This window comes from Bubalus bubalis, chromosome 22 (assembly GCF_019923935.1).
Source record: "Bubalus bubalis isolate 160015118507 breed Murrah chromosome 22, NDDB_SH_1, whole genome shotgun sequence".
NCBI classification, from domain to species: domain Eukaryota; kingdom Metazoa; phylum Chordata; class Mammalia; order Artiodactyla; family Bovidae; genus Bubalus; species Bubalus bubalis.
In genome coordinates this window covers 19,337,552-19,352,790 of record NC_059178.1, presented here as the reverse complement: position 1 = coordinate 19,352,790, position 15,239 = coordinate 19,337,552, and the positions used below count along the sequence as shown (strand labels likewise).

The 15,239-nt window shown below is 50.4% G+C and overlaps 1 protein-coding gene across 3 annotated transcripts; it reads right to left on the bottom strand.

Annotated features, from left to right (window-relative positions):
- Positions 1 to 501: 501 nt before the first annotated feature.
- Positions 502 to 14,404, bottom strand: MPPE1 (metallophosphoesterase 1). 3 transcript variants are annotated; one of them, XM_025273580.3, is made up of 12 exons: positions 14,137 to 14,401; positions 13,742 to 13,804; positions 11,483 to 11,601; positions 7,047 to 7,429; positions 6,516 to 6,624; positions 4,451 to 4,554; positions 3,832 to 3,906; positions 3,056 to 3,164; positions 2,878 to 2,943; positions 2,669 to 2,791; positions 2,032 to 2,172; positions 502 to 1,111 (listed from the first exon to the last, which is right to left on the bottom strand). In XM_025273580.3, exons 4-12 carry the CDS (start codon positions 7,334 to 7,336, stop codon positions 929 to 931), a joined length of 1,200 nt encoding a protein of 399 aa, XP_025129365.3. In that variant the 5' UTR covers positions 7,337 to 7,429; positions 11,483 to 11,601; positions 13,742 to 13,804; positions 14,137 to 14,401; the 3' UTR covers positions 502 to 928. The 3 variants fall into 3 exon arrangements, with proteins under 3 accessions (XP_025129365.3, XP_025129367.3, XP_025129366.3); XM_025273582.3 differs by lacking the exon at positions 2,878 to 2,943 and having other exon boundaries at positions 14,137 to 14,404; XM_025273581.3 differs by lacking the exon at positions 11,483 to 11,601 and having other exon boundaries at positions 14,137 to 14,402.
- Positions 14,405 to 15,239: the final 835 nt, after the last annotated feature.

Below are 15,239 nucleotides of genomic sequence, written 5' to 3'. Positions count from 1 at the left end.
TTACATACAGTGCACCATCACATATTTTGAATCATTATCACTGAATTTGGGCTCCTGCCATCCTTGATTGTTCCATTAAACTCTCAGATGAACAGAGACTTACAAAGGGGAAACAATCTTCAGTTTTCATTGCATTTTCACAGTACAACATGAAAAGAATCTTAAGAGCTACAGCCCCAATATATACCCAAAAGAATAAAACTATTTTTATATGAATTATAATTCAACAATTCCCCTCTAACTAAACTTCCTATTTAGATAAGTCTGATTGAAGAGCTAGATTCTCTAAAACACACACACACACACAGATTTTATGAGGCTTAAAATTACCACAGCATATTTATTTTAAATACCAAAAGCCTCTTCCTGGTCCATTTTTTCGACTTTCTACTGACAGGCATTCAATTCAGATTTAACAACTTGGAGAGGAAATTACACTCATCTAAAAATCTGATTCCATTAATTTAGCACAGAAATAAAGAAGTCTGCGAGAACAATATATTCTTGCTTGTACCATCTGTATTTTATTTTAAGCACACAACTTTATAAAACAGAAACTTGAGAACATTCACAGGAGGACAGACGCAGACCCCACATATGTGTACAGCTGGCCCTCCGTTCTGGGGAAGAGTCCTGGGAAAGGGAGGCTGTCCAGTGCATGCCAGTGATCACACGCAGCTTCTGCACACTGTACAGAGTCTCTGATAACACACACATTGATAAACAAGCAGACAGACCCGATGTAGAGACAGGTCCCATTTTTGCAGCTTGGGAGCAGCACTGATCCTGCAGGGCCTGACACAAGTGATCCGGAACCCAGGAGTGGTGCTTACGGCCCACTATAGTCTCAACGTCCATGAGCACCCCCCAAAGTTTATTTTCTTTGGCTTTGGGACACTATGGCTAAGAGCAAAAGTCTGCTGCTAACTCACATGGTCTTAAATTTTCTGAGCACCCTCTGACCAAAATGAAAAGGTGCAGACACAAGCCCAGTGGGGATTAACGTGATGAGCATGAGGCACCCAGCTGCCACACAATACGTGGTCAGAACCGTGTCCTCGCGCGGCAGGTAGCACTTGGCAAGGGCGTAGTCCATGGGCGTGACGCTGCCCTGGGGAGAAAGCAAGACCATCACTGCATGGATGGCACCAACCCGCAGACAAGACCAAGGGAGTGAGCCGCTGGGCCCGATGAACCTGAGACCAAGGACACTGCAGGCCACACTGCCCCCATCCCACATGCTGGGTCTCGGGGGCTGAGTGCACATGGCCCGGGAGCTAATCCTGCACTGAATCTAGCACCTAATACAGGGTGGGGAGGTCCTCTAAACCCAGAGGCCATGCAGGAGAGGATTCAGAAAGGCCTGGAGACTTAGATCAGTGGTCATCCAGGAAAAAACAGGACACGGCTGTTTTTCATACCACTTGATGCTGAAGTAAGCAACCTATCACCTAGAAATGCATGCGTGTGGGGCATTTCAATGGCCTTTTTTTGGGGGGGGGGGGGTAGACATTTTTGCTGTGTGGAATGACAGTGGGGAACATTCATTTACTTTGAATTTGAAAGCAGAAGGTTTTCCCCATCCTGTTATTAAGTAAAAACTCCTGATGTGAAAGCACTATAAGTCCTGGACATGGACTCAGGGCTCAAAGAAAGGAACTGAAGCTTTAGGTCATTACTAACGTCCCTGACAAACGTGCAAGACCTGCAGCATCTGTCTGTCAGCACAAATAGGCGTGTGTGGAAAATAAGACAGGATGACCCTGTCTCCTTAGAAAATAGAAGGCAGAGCTCCCGGGGCACTGCTGTCCTTGCCGGACGAGACACTGTGAGATGGTCCCCTCACCACCCCACCAGAAACAACTGTCCCCAAGAGAGGGGTTCACGCTGCTGGGTGTGCTGGGAGGGGTGTGGTTACAGCTTCTGTATGTTTTCACAGATTGCGGCAATTCATGCTGCAATTCAGTAGGTGATCACTGTGCTGATTTAAATACTGTGGAAGCTTTGAGACGAAAATAAACATTCACATACCATGATGAAACTGGGGTTGTTTCTGTTCCTCCAACTGAAAGATGGCACACTGACCTCCAGGACGCCTGCCCTGTGCTGGACCTCGCAGGCGCTGTGCGTGTGGCCGCTGAGGATCAGGCGCGGCCGCAGCCACCACAGCAGCTGTGGTGGGAGTGGAGGCAGTGAGAGGTCGCCGGGGCCTGGGGACACACACACCCCCAGCAGCTCCCTCCGCCCTCAAGTCCTTCAGTCTTTTCAGACTCCATCAAAAGTAAGCCCAGGCTCTCAGGGAGAATCTATTTTTCCATCCCAGATTGCATGGTTTTAACTTTTATATTTTCTTTTTTATAAATATTTTAATAAATCCATTTCACAAATGTATATTTTGTTTTATATATTATATATACCATACAGTATATAAATATTTGTATGTATATATTTAGGAAGGACATTCTAATTAAGTCTTAAGACTCCACTCTTTAGTTTCATTCACTGTCCTGGATACATGTTGGTGGGAAACAGAATAAACAAGAGCTGAGACTATCATCACTCAGATCTTAGGAGTGGGTTTCCTAGGGCGGAAGATGAAACGCCTGTGTAAGCGCCACCTGCCCCACCCTGCATCCCTGCATCCCCACATCCCCACATCCCCGCACACCTTCCTCGAGACCTCCCAGGACAGCACGTCATAGCGCTCCTTGAAGGGGGTGTACTTCTCGTCGGGGGGTGCTGCGTCCTCCCCGGAGCAGTTGGCATCATTTCTCCGGTAAAGCGGGAAGTGCTGTCGAGACCAGAGATGGGTCAGGGGACCGTGAGACCCAGCGCTTCCCCCACACACTCGCAGGCCGCCGGGTGGGGTCCCCTCACCTGTAGCAGGATGGGGGCTGAGGCCGGCAGCCGCTGCCTGTCTCCACACCCACGGGGGCTATGCTCCTACAGGTCAGAGGCCGGGCTCTTCACTCACTGGACACTGGATGGTGGGAGGGAGGGGGAAGCGGGGATGGCCGTGCCCCTAGAGTGGGGCAGGGGTTGCGGGGTGTCCTACCTCCCGAGAGCAGTTCAGCCAGTGAGAGATTTCCAGGAGCTCAGCCTCTGCCCTGGAGCAGATGTCACAGCCGTCCCCTTCCAGCGCAACACTGTTGACCATCACGAAACTGCGGAGAGACAGGAGGTCAAGCCATGGGCACTGGCGCTGTCTGTGGGCCCCTGTGCTCTGGGACCCGGAAGCTGCACCCCACAGAGAAGAGATTCCAGTCCTGTTGCACTGTGCATGCAGGTACAGATGATGCTAAGAGGACAAGACAGCATCTCTGGGAGTCGAATCCAAGACAGGAAAGGCTTTTCCACCCTGAACTAGTAAAAGGCCCCAGGTAACCACTACACTCAGCACCTGACCTTGTGTCCCTGGGCCTGGGATATAAAGTGGGGAGATGACGGCCACCCACAGCCCTGGCTTCCTGTGGGGGTGACGTGAAATAAGACATCAGAGCAGAGCCTAAGACCAGGCCAGGTGGGGTGGGGGTGGGGGGTAGGCGGGGAGAGGGGCCTGCAAAGCTAACTGGGCCAAGGAGCCCAAACCCAGATGACAGCAGGTCAGCTGAGGTGCCCTGGCACCTCCTCCCTCAAGGACGTCGTCACAGACCCGTTAAATGTGCCATCGTGTCCTGCACACATGTCCACTGGCCACAAAGAGGTGCCTGGTGTCTAAAGAATTCAGAAGCCAGGAGTCGATTAACCCCATGATCTGGAAGACAATCATCGTGTTTACACTTTAAGTCACATTCTAGGGGTCTTCGTTAAGAATTCACAGATAATACTCACTTAATTCCTTTCCAAGAAAACAGCCTTTCAGGGTTGAAAACTTTCTCAAATCGTTTTATTCTGTATGTGTCCATCCTATATTCAATTGTGAAAAGAAATGTTTTTCAGAACAAGTCATTCTTAAAACATCCTAAGAATTATCAAGAACACAGGAAAAATAACATCCAGGACCTGAAGGCCCAACCAGCATGTTGGTTCTGAGCTCCCACTTGCCCTGGGTAAGCAGGGTGCTGCCACCACTGTCCGACCTGGGGCCTGGAGTCCGGAGTCTGGGGCCCAGGGTGATCAACTTCATCCCCAGAGCTCCAGCTCCCTCACTGGTAGAGTGGGTAAAGCAATAAAAATAACAGGTAAAGAAAAAGATTGAATGTATGGAAGCGCTGTGCTCACAACAGGCCGGCGCCATGTAAACATCAGCTATTAAAGCCCAAACCGTCTTGTTTTCTGATTCCCAAGAAAACTGGTCACAAAACATTAAGTTCAAGTGAGAACCACTCTTAGGCACATTCAGCTAGGTGGTAGGGCTGGTGAGTGATGTGCAGGAGCCCCCAGAACCTGACCCCACAGACAAGGCCCCCCTGGGCTGGGCAGGGGGAAGGCGCCTCCGCTGACCACTCACTGGTAGTGGAAGCCGATGTCGTGGTTGCCAGCCACGGCCCGCAGCTGCACGTGGGGCGGGTGTCGGAACACCTTCCAGAAGCGCCCCACATCGTCCGCCCAGGCCTGCAGAGAGAAGCACACAGTTCAGCCCAGGGAACCGCCCTGCCAAGCTGTAGGGTGGGAAGGTCACTCCTTGCCGGGATCAGATGTCCATAAAGCCAATGTGCAGTATTTCTACCATTCTTTTCCCAAGACTAACCTAAGTATTTAACCTGGGTGCCAAGTTTGATGAAACAGTTTATCTCCCCAAACCATCCTCTTCACACACCTGCTACTTCAATGTCGCCTGACAGCCATGCACAGACCCCAGGCTGAGGATCCCCTCAGATCAGGACATGTCCTAAAAATGGCTGCAGAAACATCCAGCTCAGGGTGGGCCCCCCCGGAATGAGGACCAGTGCCTCCCTCAGGGTTACGCTCCCTGGGGCTGGGTAGGGGGGTGGGGACCAACAAGATGTGTGGGAAAGACAGACACCAAAAGGTCTCTCCAGGCTTTTCTGACTTTACTATTTAAGCCTGAGATGATGTTTCAGTCCTTATTTTTATGAAGCCTAAAAAACTGGACAAACACACTAGGCTGGATGATACCTAGCTGAACAGTAGTCAACTTTGTCCTAAAGTCTTAAATTTGGCCCAACCTATGGAAATAAACTGGACAGATTCCTTCAGTACTTTACAAAGACTTTAACAAATAATACTTAGAGTTAGAATAACATAAAATTAGAAAAATATAACATGTTCCCCTTAATTTTCTAAAGCAGCATTTATATCCAAGCTCACTCTACAACCAGTTGCTTTTTACACACAGCGTTTCCATGGTTTCACAATTAGTTCTGGACTAGATGAAACCAATGACTTGGGGCAGAAGGAGAAGGGGGCAACAGAGGATGAGATGGTTGGATGGCATCACCGACTCAATGGACATGAGTTTGATCAAACTCTGGGAGATGGTGAAGGACAGGGAAACATAATGTGCTGCAGTCCATGGGTCACAGAGTCGGGCAAAACTTAGTGATGGAAGAACAACAATCAACACTGCAACCCCACAAACGGGTTCCCATCAGATCTGGACTTTCTTTGTACACCATTTGAAGTGTTCCAGTAAATTTCAATTAATTTTAAAAAAATATCTTCCAAAACCATCTGGAAGATATTTTTTTTTAATTAATTGAAATTTTTTTTCAAGTATCTTCCAAAACTATCAGGCTTCCCTGATAGCTCAGCTGGTAAAGAATCCACCTGCAATGAAGGAGACCCTGGTTCAATTCCTGGGTTGGGAAGATCCACTGGAGAAGGGATAGGCTACCCACTCCAGTGTTCTTGGGCTTCCTTTGTGGCTCAGCTGGTAAAGAATCTGCCTGCAATGTGGGAGACCTGGGTTCAATCCCTGGGTTGAGAAGATCCCCTGGAGAAGGGAAAGGCAACCCACTCCAGTATTCTGGCCTGGAGAATTTCATGGACTGTATAGTCCATGGGGTTGCAAAGAGTTGGACATGACTGAGCAACTTTCACTTTCACTTTTCAAACCATCAGTGACTGAACATTTTTAACTAAGCAGCAAGAATGGTGCTTTTCTTTCCACCATTAATCCCAAGAATGCAGTAAGCCAAGCGTTCTGCCAGCCAAGGTGAGAACAGCCTTGCCCTCTGGTTCCTGGAAAGCTCACAGCACCTGATCTCACTCCTGAGGGCAGAGAGACCTCCCACCAGCAACCCCCCACCTCCCTTAGAAGAAGACCATGACCTCATAGGCAGCCCAGCCTCATAAACCACACTTCAGCGTGCATCCTAAACTCTGGGGACGACCCAGATGCTTCCCTCCTGTGGACCTTCCCTTCCGAGAAGGTCGTGGGAAGCATCTGCCAACCTTCACAGACTTCTCTTACACAAACAGGACCCAGAACCGGCGGGGACATGGAGCCTACGACTGCGGACACTGGAGCCCCAGCGCCCAGCGCCAGGACTCCGCACGCCCTGGGCTCCCTGAACCTCAGTGCAGCCCCAGGCATTGGGGCGCATGCCCACCTCGGGGGAGCTCCACTTCCCCTCATCGAAGATGTCCCCCAGAATGAAGACAACTTCCGGCTGCAGCAGCCATACCGCTGTCTGGAAGGCTCGCTCCATCTGCCACTCCCTGGAGGCCAAGAGGAAAGGAGGGGTGGTGTGTTCCGGTTCTTGTCTACCTCACACCTCCCGGGGTTTAAAGCTCCGAGAGGAAATACAGTAGCCCTGCCTTCATCTGTCTGGCCTCCCCCACCCCCGCCCGGGGATATCCCGGTGCCCCAGGACGCTCCACCCACCCCAGGAGTGAAGGCTTATTCAGGGAGGCACAAGTGCAGCCAGGGTGACAAAAGGGGTCAGAGACAGGGCCACCGGGGCAGGAGGTGCCCCCATCAACCCTCTGGTGGCGTCACCCACAAAGGTCAAAGGGTGGAAGCGACCCAGTGCCCACGGGCCCTTGAGGTGGTGGAGACAGAAATACATGGGGGACCATGAGACCCCACCTGTGGGAAGAGGCCTACAGACCTGCAGAAAACTGAATTTGGCCCAAGTTACCTCCGTAATTTGTCCAGCCAGTGGCCTCTTACGGCCCCAAGCAGGTGGGTGTCAGCCAAGAACATGGCCCTGAGCACAGGCTCAGGGGCCTTGGGAGCCCCAAGGGTGCCAGCACCTTCAGGGGTTTTCAGCTCGGGCCAGCTGCACCGGAAGATAACGAGGTAGTAGATCAGAAATTCACAGAAGACAAGCACGGCCAAGATGGCGGCCGAGAGCTTCAGCAGCAAGATGCCCCTCGTCTTCAGCAAACGGAGGCACTGCCCCCTGGCCCCTAGCCAGCTTGAGGCCATATCCCTGCCCAGGGGTGCTGGCAGCCAGAGACTTTCCACGAGGAAGCCAGGCTTCTGGCCGGGTGCGGTGGTGTCCGCGTCTCCGCTGTGTACCTGCAGGGAAGAGAAGGACCAGGTTATGTGTCTCCCTTGAGGAGCCACCATCAGGCACCACCACTAAGAACCAATGACTTTCAGAGCCTGTAACCTTCCCAGACCCACTGTCCTGTACTTTCACAAGGACAACCTGTCATGGCTCCGTACGAGGTCTCTATATCTACAAGGGCCAGAGGAGCTATTAGAATGGTTCTCCCAACAAGATGACAGTTTCATCACTATTTTAATGACATTTGGTTTCCCTGGTGGCTCAGACGGTAAAGACTCCACCTGCAATGCAAGAGACCTGGGTTCCATCCCTGGGTTGGGAAGATCCCCTGGAGAAGAGAATCGCAACCCACTCTAGTATTCTTGCCTAGAGAATTCCATGGACAGAGGAGCCTTGCAGGCTACAGTCCACAAGGTCGCAGAGTCAGACAGGACTGCGCGACAAAAGTCGTTTGATGAAAGGGTGTTTGTTAAGGTCAGAGAAAAAAAAACAGGAAAAGTCAACAATTAACAAGCAAGTGCCAATTCCAGGATTCCCCACCACCCACCTCCACAAAAATCAACAGGCTGTATGTAGCCCCCTATAGGGTGTTGCCTTTGGTGTGAATTCACCACTTCTCTACACAGGTTTTCCACAAAAGAAGTGGATGTTCACAGGCGAGGTGCCCCCTCGCTGGCTCAGAGTCGGGGTTGGACAGAGCCACAGCCATGAATTCTGTGTTAGGATTACACACATGTCCACAAACATGATTTTTCACCTGCACATCAGCCTTACACTCTGGATGACCCTCCTTCATGAAACATTCATGTGCAGTGGTTGCTCTTCAGGAGCCTTTAAACATTAAGATTCGCCTTCATTGTAGATGAGCTTTGTATCCACTTTTGACACATCTGAAGTGAAGGCCAACACAAGGGGGCCTCTGAGAGCCAGTCCTCCATGGAAGGGTCCTACACTGATGGTCAAGACAAGGATCCTGCATGTGGTGACCTGGGGGCCACAGAGAGCTCAGACATGGGAGACGCCCCAGAAGCCTGGGGGGTGGGGGGGCTGGGCTGTGGAGACACTGACCACGGGTCCTAACTGAGCCAATAAATGCAGAAAACCCTTTCTGGAGGAGGCGATTTTCCAGGATGATCTAGGAACCTGCATCTGGTTGACACCAAAGGGACCAGGACACATTGTTTTAGGGCCTAAAACAATCTCCGCTAAGTCCAGCTTGCGGAACAGTCCCCCTGCACCAGTAAAAGCCCAGACTGCTCCACAGCAGTGCTCATAACACACACCCACCAAGACACAGAAAACTGTACAACTTCACCTAAAAACAAACAGGGCAGCCAACAGGAATTTGCTGCACATCTCAGGAAACTCAAACAGAGGCTCTGTATCAACCTAGAGGGGTGGGATGGGGAGAGAGATGGAAGGAAGGTTCAAAAGGGAGGGGATATATGTACATCTATGGCTGATTCATGCTGAGGTTTGACAGAAAACAACAAAATTCTGTAAAGCAATTATCCCTCAATTAAAAAATAAATTAATTTAAAAAAAAACAGGGCAAAGAAAAAATAAATGAAAGGCATCTGCTCTCACTGCCTATCTTCTCTCAAAAGGCCTAGAATACCCTACAATCCTGAAAGCTAAGATCCAGCAGCAGCTGAAACTTGCGACAACCTGATGTCCCGCAAGAACTGGGAGGGAGGGAGCCCATCCCTGTGGCCTCTGCTCTGGTGCTTCCAAGCTTCCCAGTGAGGAAGCCTGAAAGACAAGTCAAGTGGCTCCTCCACGCCCACTGCTCCGTCATGGAATCCTGCTCCTGGCAGGCGTGGTGGGGACAGAGACCTTGGAGTACAGAGAGGCGACACCCCAGCTGCTCAGCTGGGCAGTGGACACAAGAGCGGGGTGGGACACAGGAGAGGGGGGGACACAGGACTAGGGGGACACGAGATGGGGGACACAGGGTTTGCCACTGGGCACCGCCCACAGCTGTCAGCTTAGATAAGGACCCAGGGCCCCGCCCTTCCCCAGGCTCCCTTTTCTCTCCTCCATAAAGAGCCCTTCAGCCAGAGGACCTAGAGGAAAGGAGGGAGAAAAGGAGGAAGGAGGGGCAGCAGGCCAGCCTGCTGGTACTGAGACATTTTTTCTCAAGAACACCCTAAGGCCACGTGACCCTGCTACAGTGTGATCACTGAAAAATACACAGAACTCCCCATAAGAGTGAAACCATACTTGACAACTTCTGACACAGAATCCTTCCAACAGAATTCCTTTTCCTCAAATCCTGGAAACGGCTCTTCCTCCTTCCAAAACTCACTGTATTTTCCATCAAAGTCGAGTTCCCCTCACCGTCTTCAACATCGGCCACAGCTCACCCTCTTCACCTTCTGAAGTGAAGGCAGTGTTTCCAGGGCTGATGGGGTAGTAGAACGGGGCTGGGCTCAACTCCAAACCCCACACTAGGGGCCTGGACGTCACTCCCACCACAGCTGCTTCTGACAGCTCCCTGCTCTCATGGAGCTTACAGTCAGCCTCACCACCTCCTGGCCCAGCTGGAAGGAACCTGTGGCCATGGATGCCCAGTCACTGCCCTGCGGCCAGCAGTGCTGGAAAGAGCAAGACCGAGCGGTCTTCAAGTCCTCTTCGTGCTTCACCCTCCACCACACAGAGAGAGATGCACTGACCTGTGAGAACTGACTGCAGCTCCGCTTGGGGTCCTCAGTGAGTCTCTGACCCCCTGGGCCTCACAGGGTCACAGCACCCACCCCCCACTGCTGCTTCGGACACTGACAGAATGTTCACAAAAGTGCTTTTTAAAAAAAAAAAAAAAAGCCTTTCTATTGTTGATGGGAAAATTAACTAACAGTTCGTCCAAGAAAGAAATGGAGAATTTTATTGGAGCCAGCCTGGGAGTCAGTCTTTTGCTTCTGAGCAAGGGGTCATGCATCAGATGTCTCATTGACAGTTTGAACAAGGCAGACCTGCACGTACAACTGGTGGGTGGTGGGTCACCAGGCCCCCTAAAGGAGGCGATGGAAGCCCCCTCTCTCAGGAGGGCTGGTCAGTGCAGGTGCAGAGTGTGCACTAAGGGGGGGAGGAGGCCCAAATGGGCAGAGAAAATTTTTATTTTGAGGTTTTCCTCATCTTGCCATCAACTATGAATTTTATTTCATTCCCATGAGGCAGGCTTATCAGAATGAGATAAGAGTCAGGCTCACACCCTAAGAGAGTCCCTCCAGCTTGGTAAGAGGAACCAGCGGGTCCAGGGAAAGGCCAGTGACCAGAGGGCCTAGGAGCTGTGGCCGCAGGGCTGACCCCACTTTTCCACCATTCACTGCGTAGCACTTCTCACGTTTCACACCTGAAGCCCCAGATCCTTGACTCACTGAAAGTAAACCTCATGTTTTATCTCAACCGTAACAAAACCAATGACGTAAGATCCTCACAGAGGTTCAGGAACCAATAACTGAAGCCGCCCACCTGGCCAGGCAGAACAGTGACCGCTTGTATGAATTATCTCACAACAGAAGGTACCAATAAGGATAAGGAAGAATTTGGGAGGGGCCAAAAGGAGGGAGGAGATGCCAGCCCATAATACATTCCAACCTCCCAGAAGCCCTTGAGCTGAGATGAGCCTTGTCTGAGATGCCCTCAGCATCGGGAATTGGACTTAACATGGGCCAAACAAGATGACTGTCCACTGACGACCCAGAAAACCAACCCATCACCATAAACCCTGAGACTGGGAGCACACGGCGGAGCAGTTCTCCTGGGTTCCCTGACTCCACTGTTCTCCCGCCGGGTGACCCTTCCCAGTAAAGCCTTCTGCTTCATCAGTATCTGCTTCATCAGCCTTCATCACAGCCTCGGGGCATAAGCCTGACTCTTACTGTCTCCTCAGACAATTCACTTCTGAGTGTTAGATAAGAGCCCACCCTCAGGCCTGTGAAGGGTCCCTCTTCTGTAACACAGCCACTACTGTGTTACTTAACCACGAAGTACTACCGTCCCCTTCACGTCCAGGCGCTCAGAGATGAATGCAGAGAAAATATGTCCTTTTCTAGACTAACCTGGGTGGTGGGGATGTCTGGTCCCTCCTCAAAGCTGCCTGGGCCCAGATGCCACTGACCCCTCCTGTCTACTTGACAAACATGTGGAAAAGACGTGCTTATCCATCTGTATCACCAGTCTGTAAAAGGAGGAAGAGGGAGGTTAGGATAAAGGCTATATTCTGTGTGTTGCCTTCTTGTGATAAATGATGAATCATTCTGTCAATATTAGGTTTCCTTTGAGTTAGCAGGTTTGGGCTCAAAAGGCAAAATTAATAAAATGTTATTCTTTTCTGTCTCCATGTTCAATTTGTCAGTTTTACTAAGCTCATCAAATTTAACCCAGCAGGAGAGCCATACAGGCTGCCACACAGGCTCCCACTACTGGGGAAAACAGTATGGTGGCTCCCAAAAAAAATTACAAGTAGAACTACCATATGATTCAGCAAACACACTTCTGGGTACACAGTGGCTTTCAGTATATTCACATCGTTCTGCAAACATCACCTCCATCCATTTCCAGATGGAAACTCCACATCCATTAAGTAATAACTCTTAAGACACGCAAATGTCCTGAAAGCAGAGACTCAGATATTTTTATCCCACGTTCACAATAGCACAGTTCACAAGAGCCAAAATGTGGAAGCTACCCAAGGGTCCAGTGACAGATGAATCATGGATAAACAAAATGTTGCATAAACTTGTAATTATTAATGGAGTATCATTCAGCCCTTAAAAAAGGAAAGAAATTCTGACCCAGACCATAACGTGGATGAGCCCTGAGGATAGTATGCTGAGAGAAATAAGCCAGTCACAAACAACAAACGCTTCATGAGGGCCAGGTACATGAGGGCCCTACAGCAGTCAGTCCCATAGATACAGAAGTGGGACGGTGGATGCCAGGGCATGGGATGGGGAGGACGGAGAGTTATTACTTAATGGATGTGGAGTTTCTATCTGGGAAGAGGAAAAAGCTCTGGAAATGGATGGAGTAATGGTTGCAGAACAATGTGAATGTACTAAAAGCCACTGAACTGTACACTTAAAAATGGCAAAACTTAGGAGATACCAGACCACCTGATCTGCCTCTTGAGAAATCCGTATGCAGGCCAAGAAGCAACAGTTAGAACTGGACATGGAACAATGGACTGGTTCCAAATCTAGAAGTGAGTACTTCAAAGCTGTATATTGTCACCCTTATTTTTATGCAGAGTACATCATGAAAAATGCTGGACTAAACGAAGTACAAGCTGGAATCAAGATTGCAAGGAGAAATATCAATAACCTCAGATATGCAGATGACACCACCCTTATGGCAGAAAGTGAAGAAGAACTAAAGAGCCTCTTGATGAAAGTGAAAGAGGAGAGTGAAAAAGTTGGCTTAAAACATTCAGAAAACTAAGATCATGGCATCTGGTCCTATGACTTCATGGCAAATAGATGGGCAAATGGTGGAAACAGTAAGACACTTTATTTTTGGGGCTCCAAAATCACTACAGATGGTGACTCCAGCCATGAAATTAAAAGACGCTTGCTCCTTAGAAGAAAAGTTATGACCAACCTAGACAGTATATTAAAAAGCAGAGACATTACTTTGCCAACAAAGGTTCATCTAGTCAAAGCTATGGTTTTTCCAGTAGTCATGTATGGATGTAAGAGTTGGACTATAAAGAAAGCTGAGCACCAAAGAATTGATGCCTTTGAACTGTGGTGTTGGGGAAGACTCTTGAGAGTCCCTTGGACTGCAAGGAGATCCAACCAGTCCATCCTAAAGGAACTCAGTTCTGAATATTCATTGGAAGGACTGACGTTGAAGTTGAAACTCCAATACTTTGGCTACCTGATGCGAAGAACCGACTCCTTTGAAAAGACCCTGATGCTGGGAAAGATTGAAGGCGGGAGGAGAAGGGGACCACAGAGGATGAGATGGCCGGTTAGATGGCATCACTGACTCAATGGACATGAGTTTGAGTAAGCTCCGGGAGTTGGTGATGGACAGAGAGGCCTGGCACGCTGCAGTCCATGGGGCCGCAAAGAGTCAGACACGACTGAGCAACTGAACTGAACTGATGGAGGTTTTGCACAATTTTTTTTAAAAGAAGACAAACACATGCACACAGAGGAGCCTATAAGTTAACAATATCCTATAACAAAGGCTTTCTTTCTGATTTAAATTCACTACTTTTATATTTAAAAAAAGGAAAAGTCTCCAGAAGTTGGATTTAGGGAATATCACTGAGTCATTTTTCTCATTTCTTTTTTTCTTTTTCATTTTCTCACCTTTTAAAGAATGAAACTCGTTTAAAGGTCGACTTGTGCTTCCCCAAATCAGAGCGCCTTTACCTGAAATAAAACACAAACGTGTGTTTTATGGCTGAATAATCTTTCGTCAAGTATTACTAAAGCGGAAAATGCATCACTTTCTGGAGGGCACAGCGGCTGCCACCCCCCCACCCCCACCCCCGACACCGAGGAGCCTGAGCCAGGAGGGAAGTAAAATGCGCTGATAATCTAACAGCTGATGACCCACATTACGTGATTGGTCAAGAACAGTTACTTAAGCTAAATATTTGCATAAAAAGCGCATATACAACATCTTTCTGTGTGGCCCAACACTCAAGGAGTAGTAGCTGCCGTCCATCACCGGGAGCAGAATATTTCATGTACTGACTAACCTGCGTGGGGGCCGCAGCTCGCAGAGCCGGAACAGCAACGAACGGAAGCACAAAAGCGCGGCGCGCAACCTGCTCCCCGGGCCGATGGGCAGACCCGGGGTCCCGGAGGCCCAGCCCCGCGCCGACCTCGGATCGCGGGCTCCACCGCGCGCTCGGTGCGCCTCCTTCACTCGGCCTCCAAGGGCAGCGTGTCGAGACCTGCCCGCGGCGACACTCTCGCTCGGATCCGGACCCGCAAGCTGCAGGCGTCTGGCTGCTGGCGCGCGGGGCGGGGCCCGAGCGCCGCTGGGGAGCGGGAGGGCCGGGCGCAGGGGCGGGGCGTAGGGGGGGGGCGGGCGGGGCGTAGGGGGGGGGCGGGCGGGGCGTAGGGGGGGGCGGGCGGGGCGTAGGGGGGGGCGGGCGGGGCGTAGGGGGGGGCGGGCGGGGCGTAGGGGCGGGCGGGGCGTAGGGGCGGGCGGGGCGTAGGGGCGGGCGGGGCGTAGGGGCGGGGAGCTCAGAGACAGGGAGTATGGGACATGGGGCGGGGCGTAGAGGCACGGGGGCGGGGCGCGCGGGAGGACCTGGGCTTCCGGCGCACGAGGCTGCGCCCGGTGCAGGACTGGCTGCGAAATCTCCGCAGCTCCCGGGCTTCCTCTCGGCTCTGGCACTCGGCAGCTCTCTGCGTGGTCTGTGGGGCTCAGCGCTTTCAAGAAACAGATGCGGAACAAGTGAAACGACATCACAGTCACTGTTTATCTGGGATTTTCTTTCTTAAATTTTTTATAACAGTAAAGCTGGCCATGTTCTCCTTTGTCAAAATGCTCACACATCATGACTTCAAATAATCCGCAAAATGACCCTGTAAATCAAGAGCAAGCATCACTATGTCAAGCAAACAGAAGCTCAGAGCAGTGATTCAGAGTCTTCCAAACAACCAAGTCTGGGCCGATTTTCAAATCTGAACACAGTGAATGTACTGAGATGTAATATGAGAAATCACAGAGAAAGCAGTTAGCAAGATGCCTGGTATATGTAAGCAGTAAGTGGTATTATTAATTAAAATTTTGTGGTATTTCCAAATATGCCCAGATGAACAATTTTAACATCTCCAGAACACCAACACA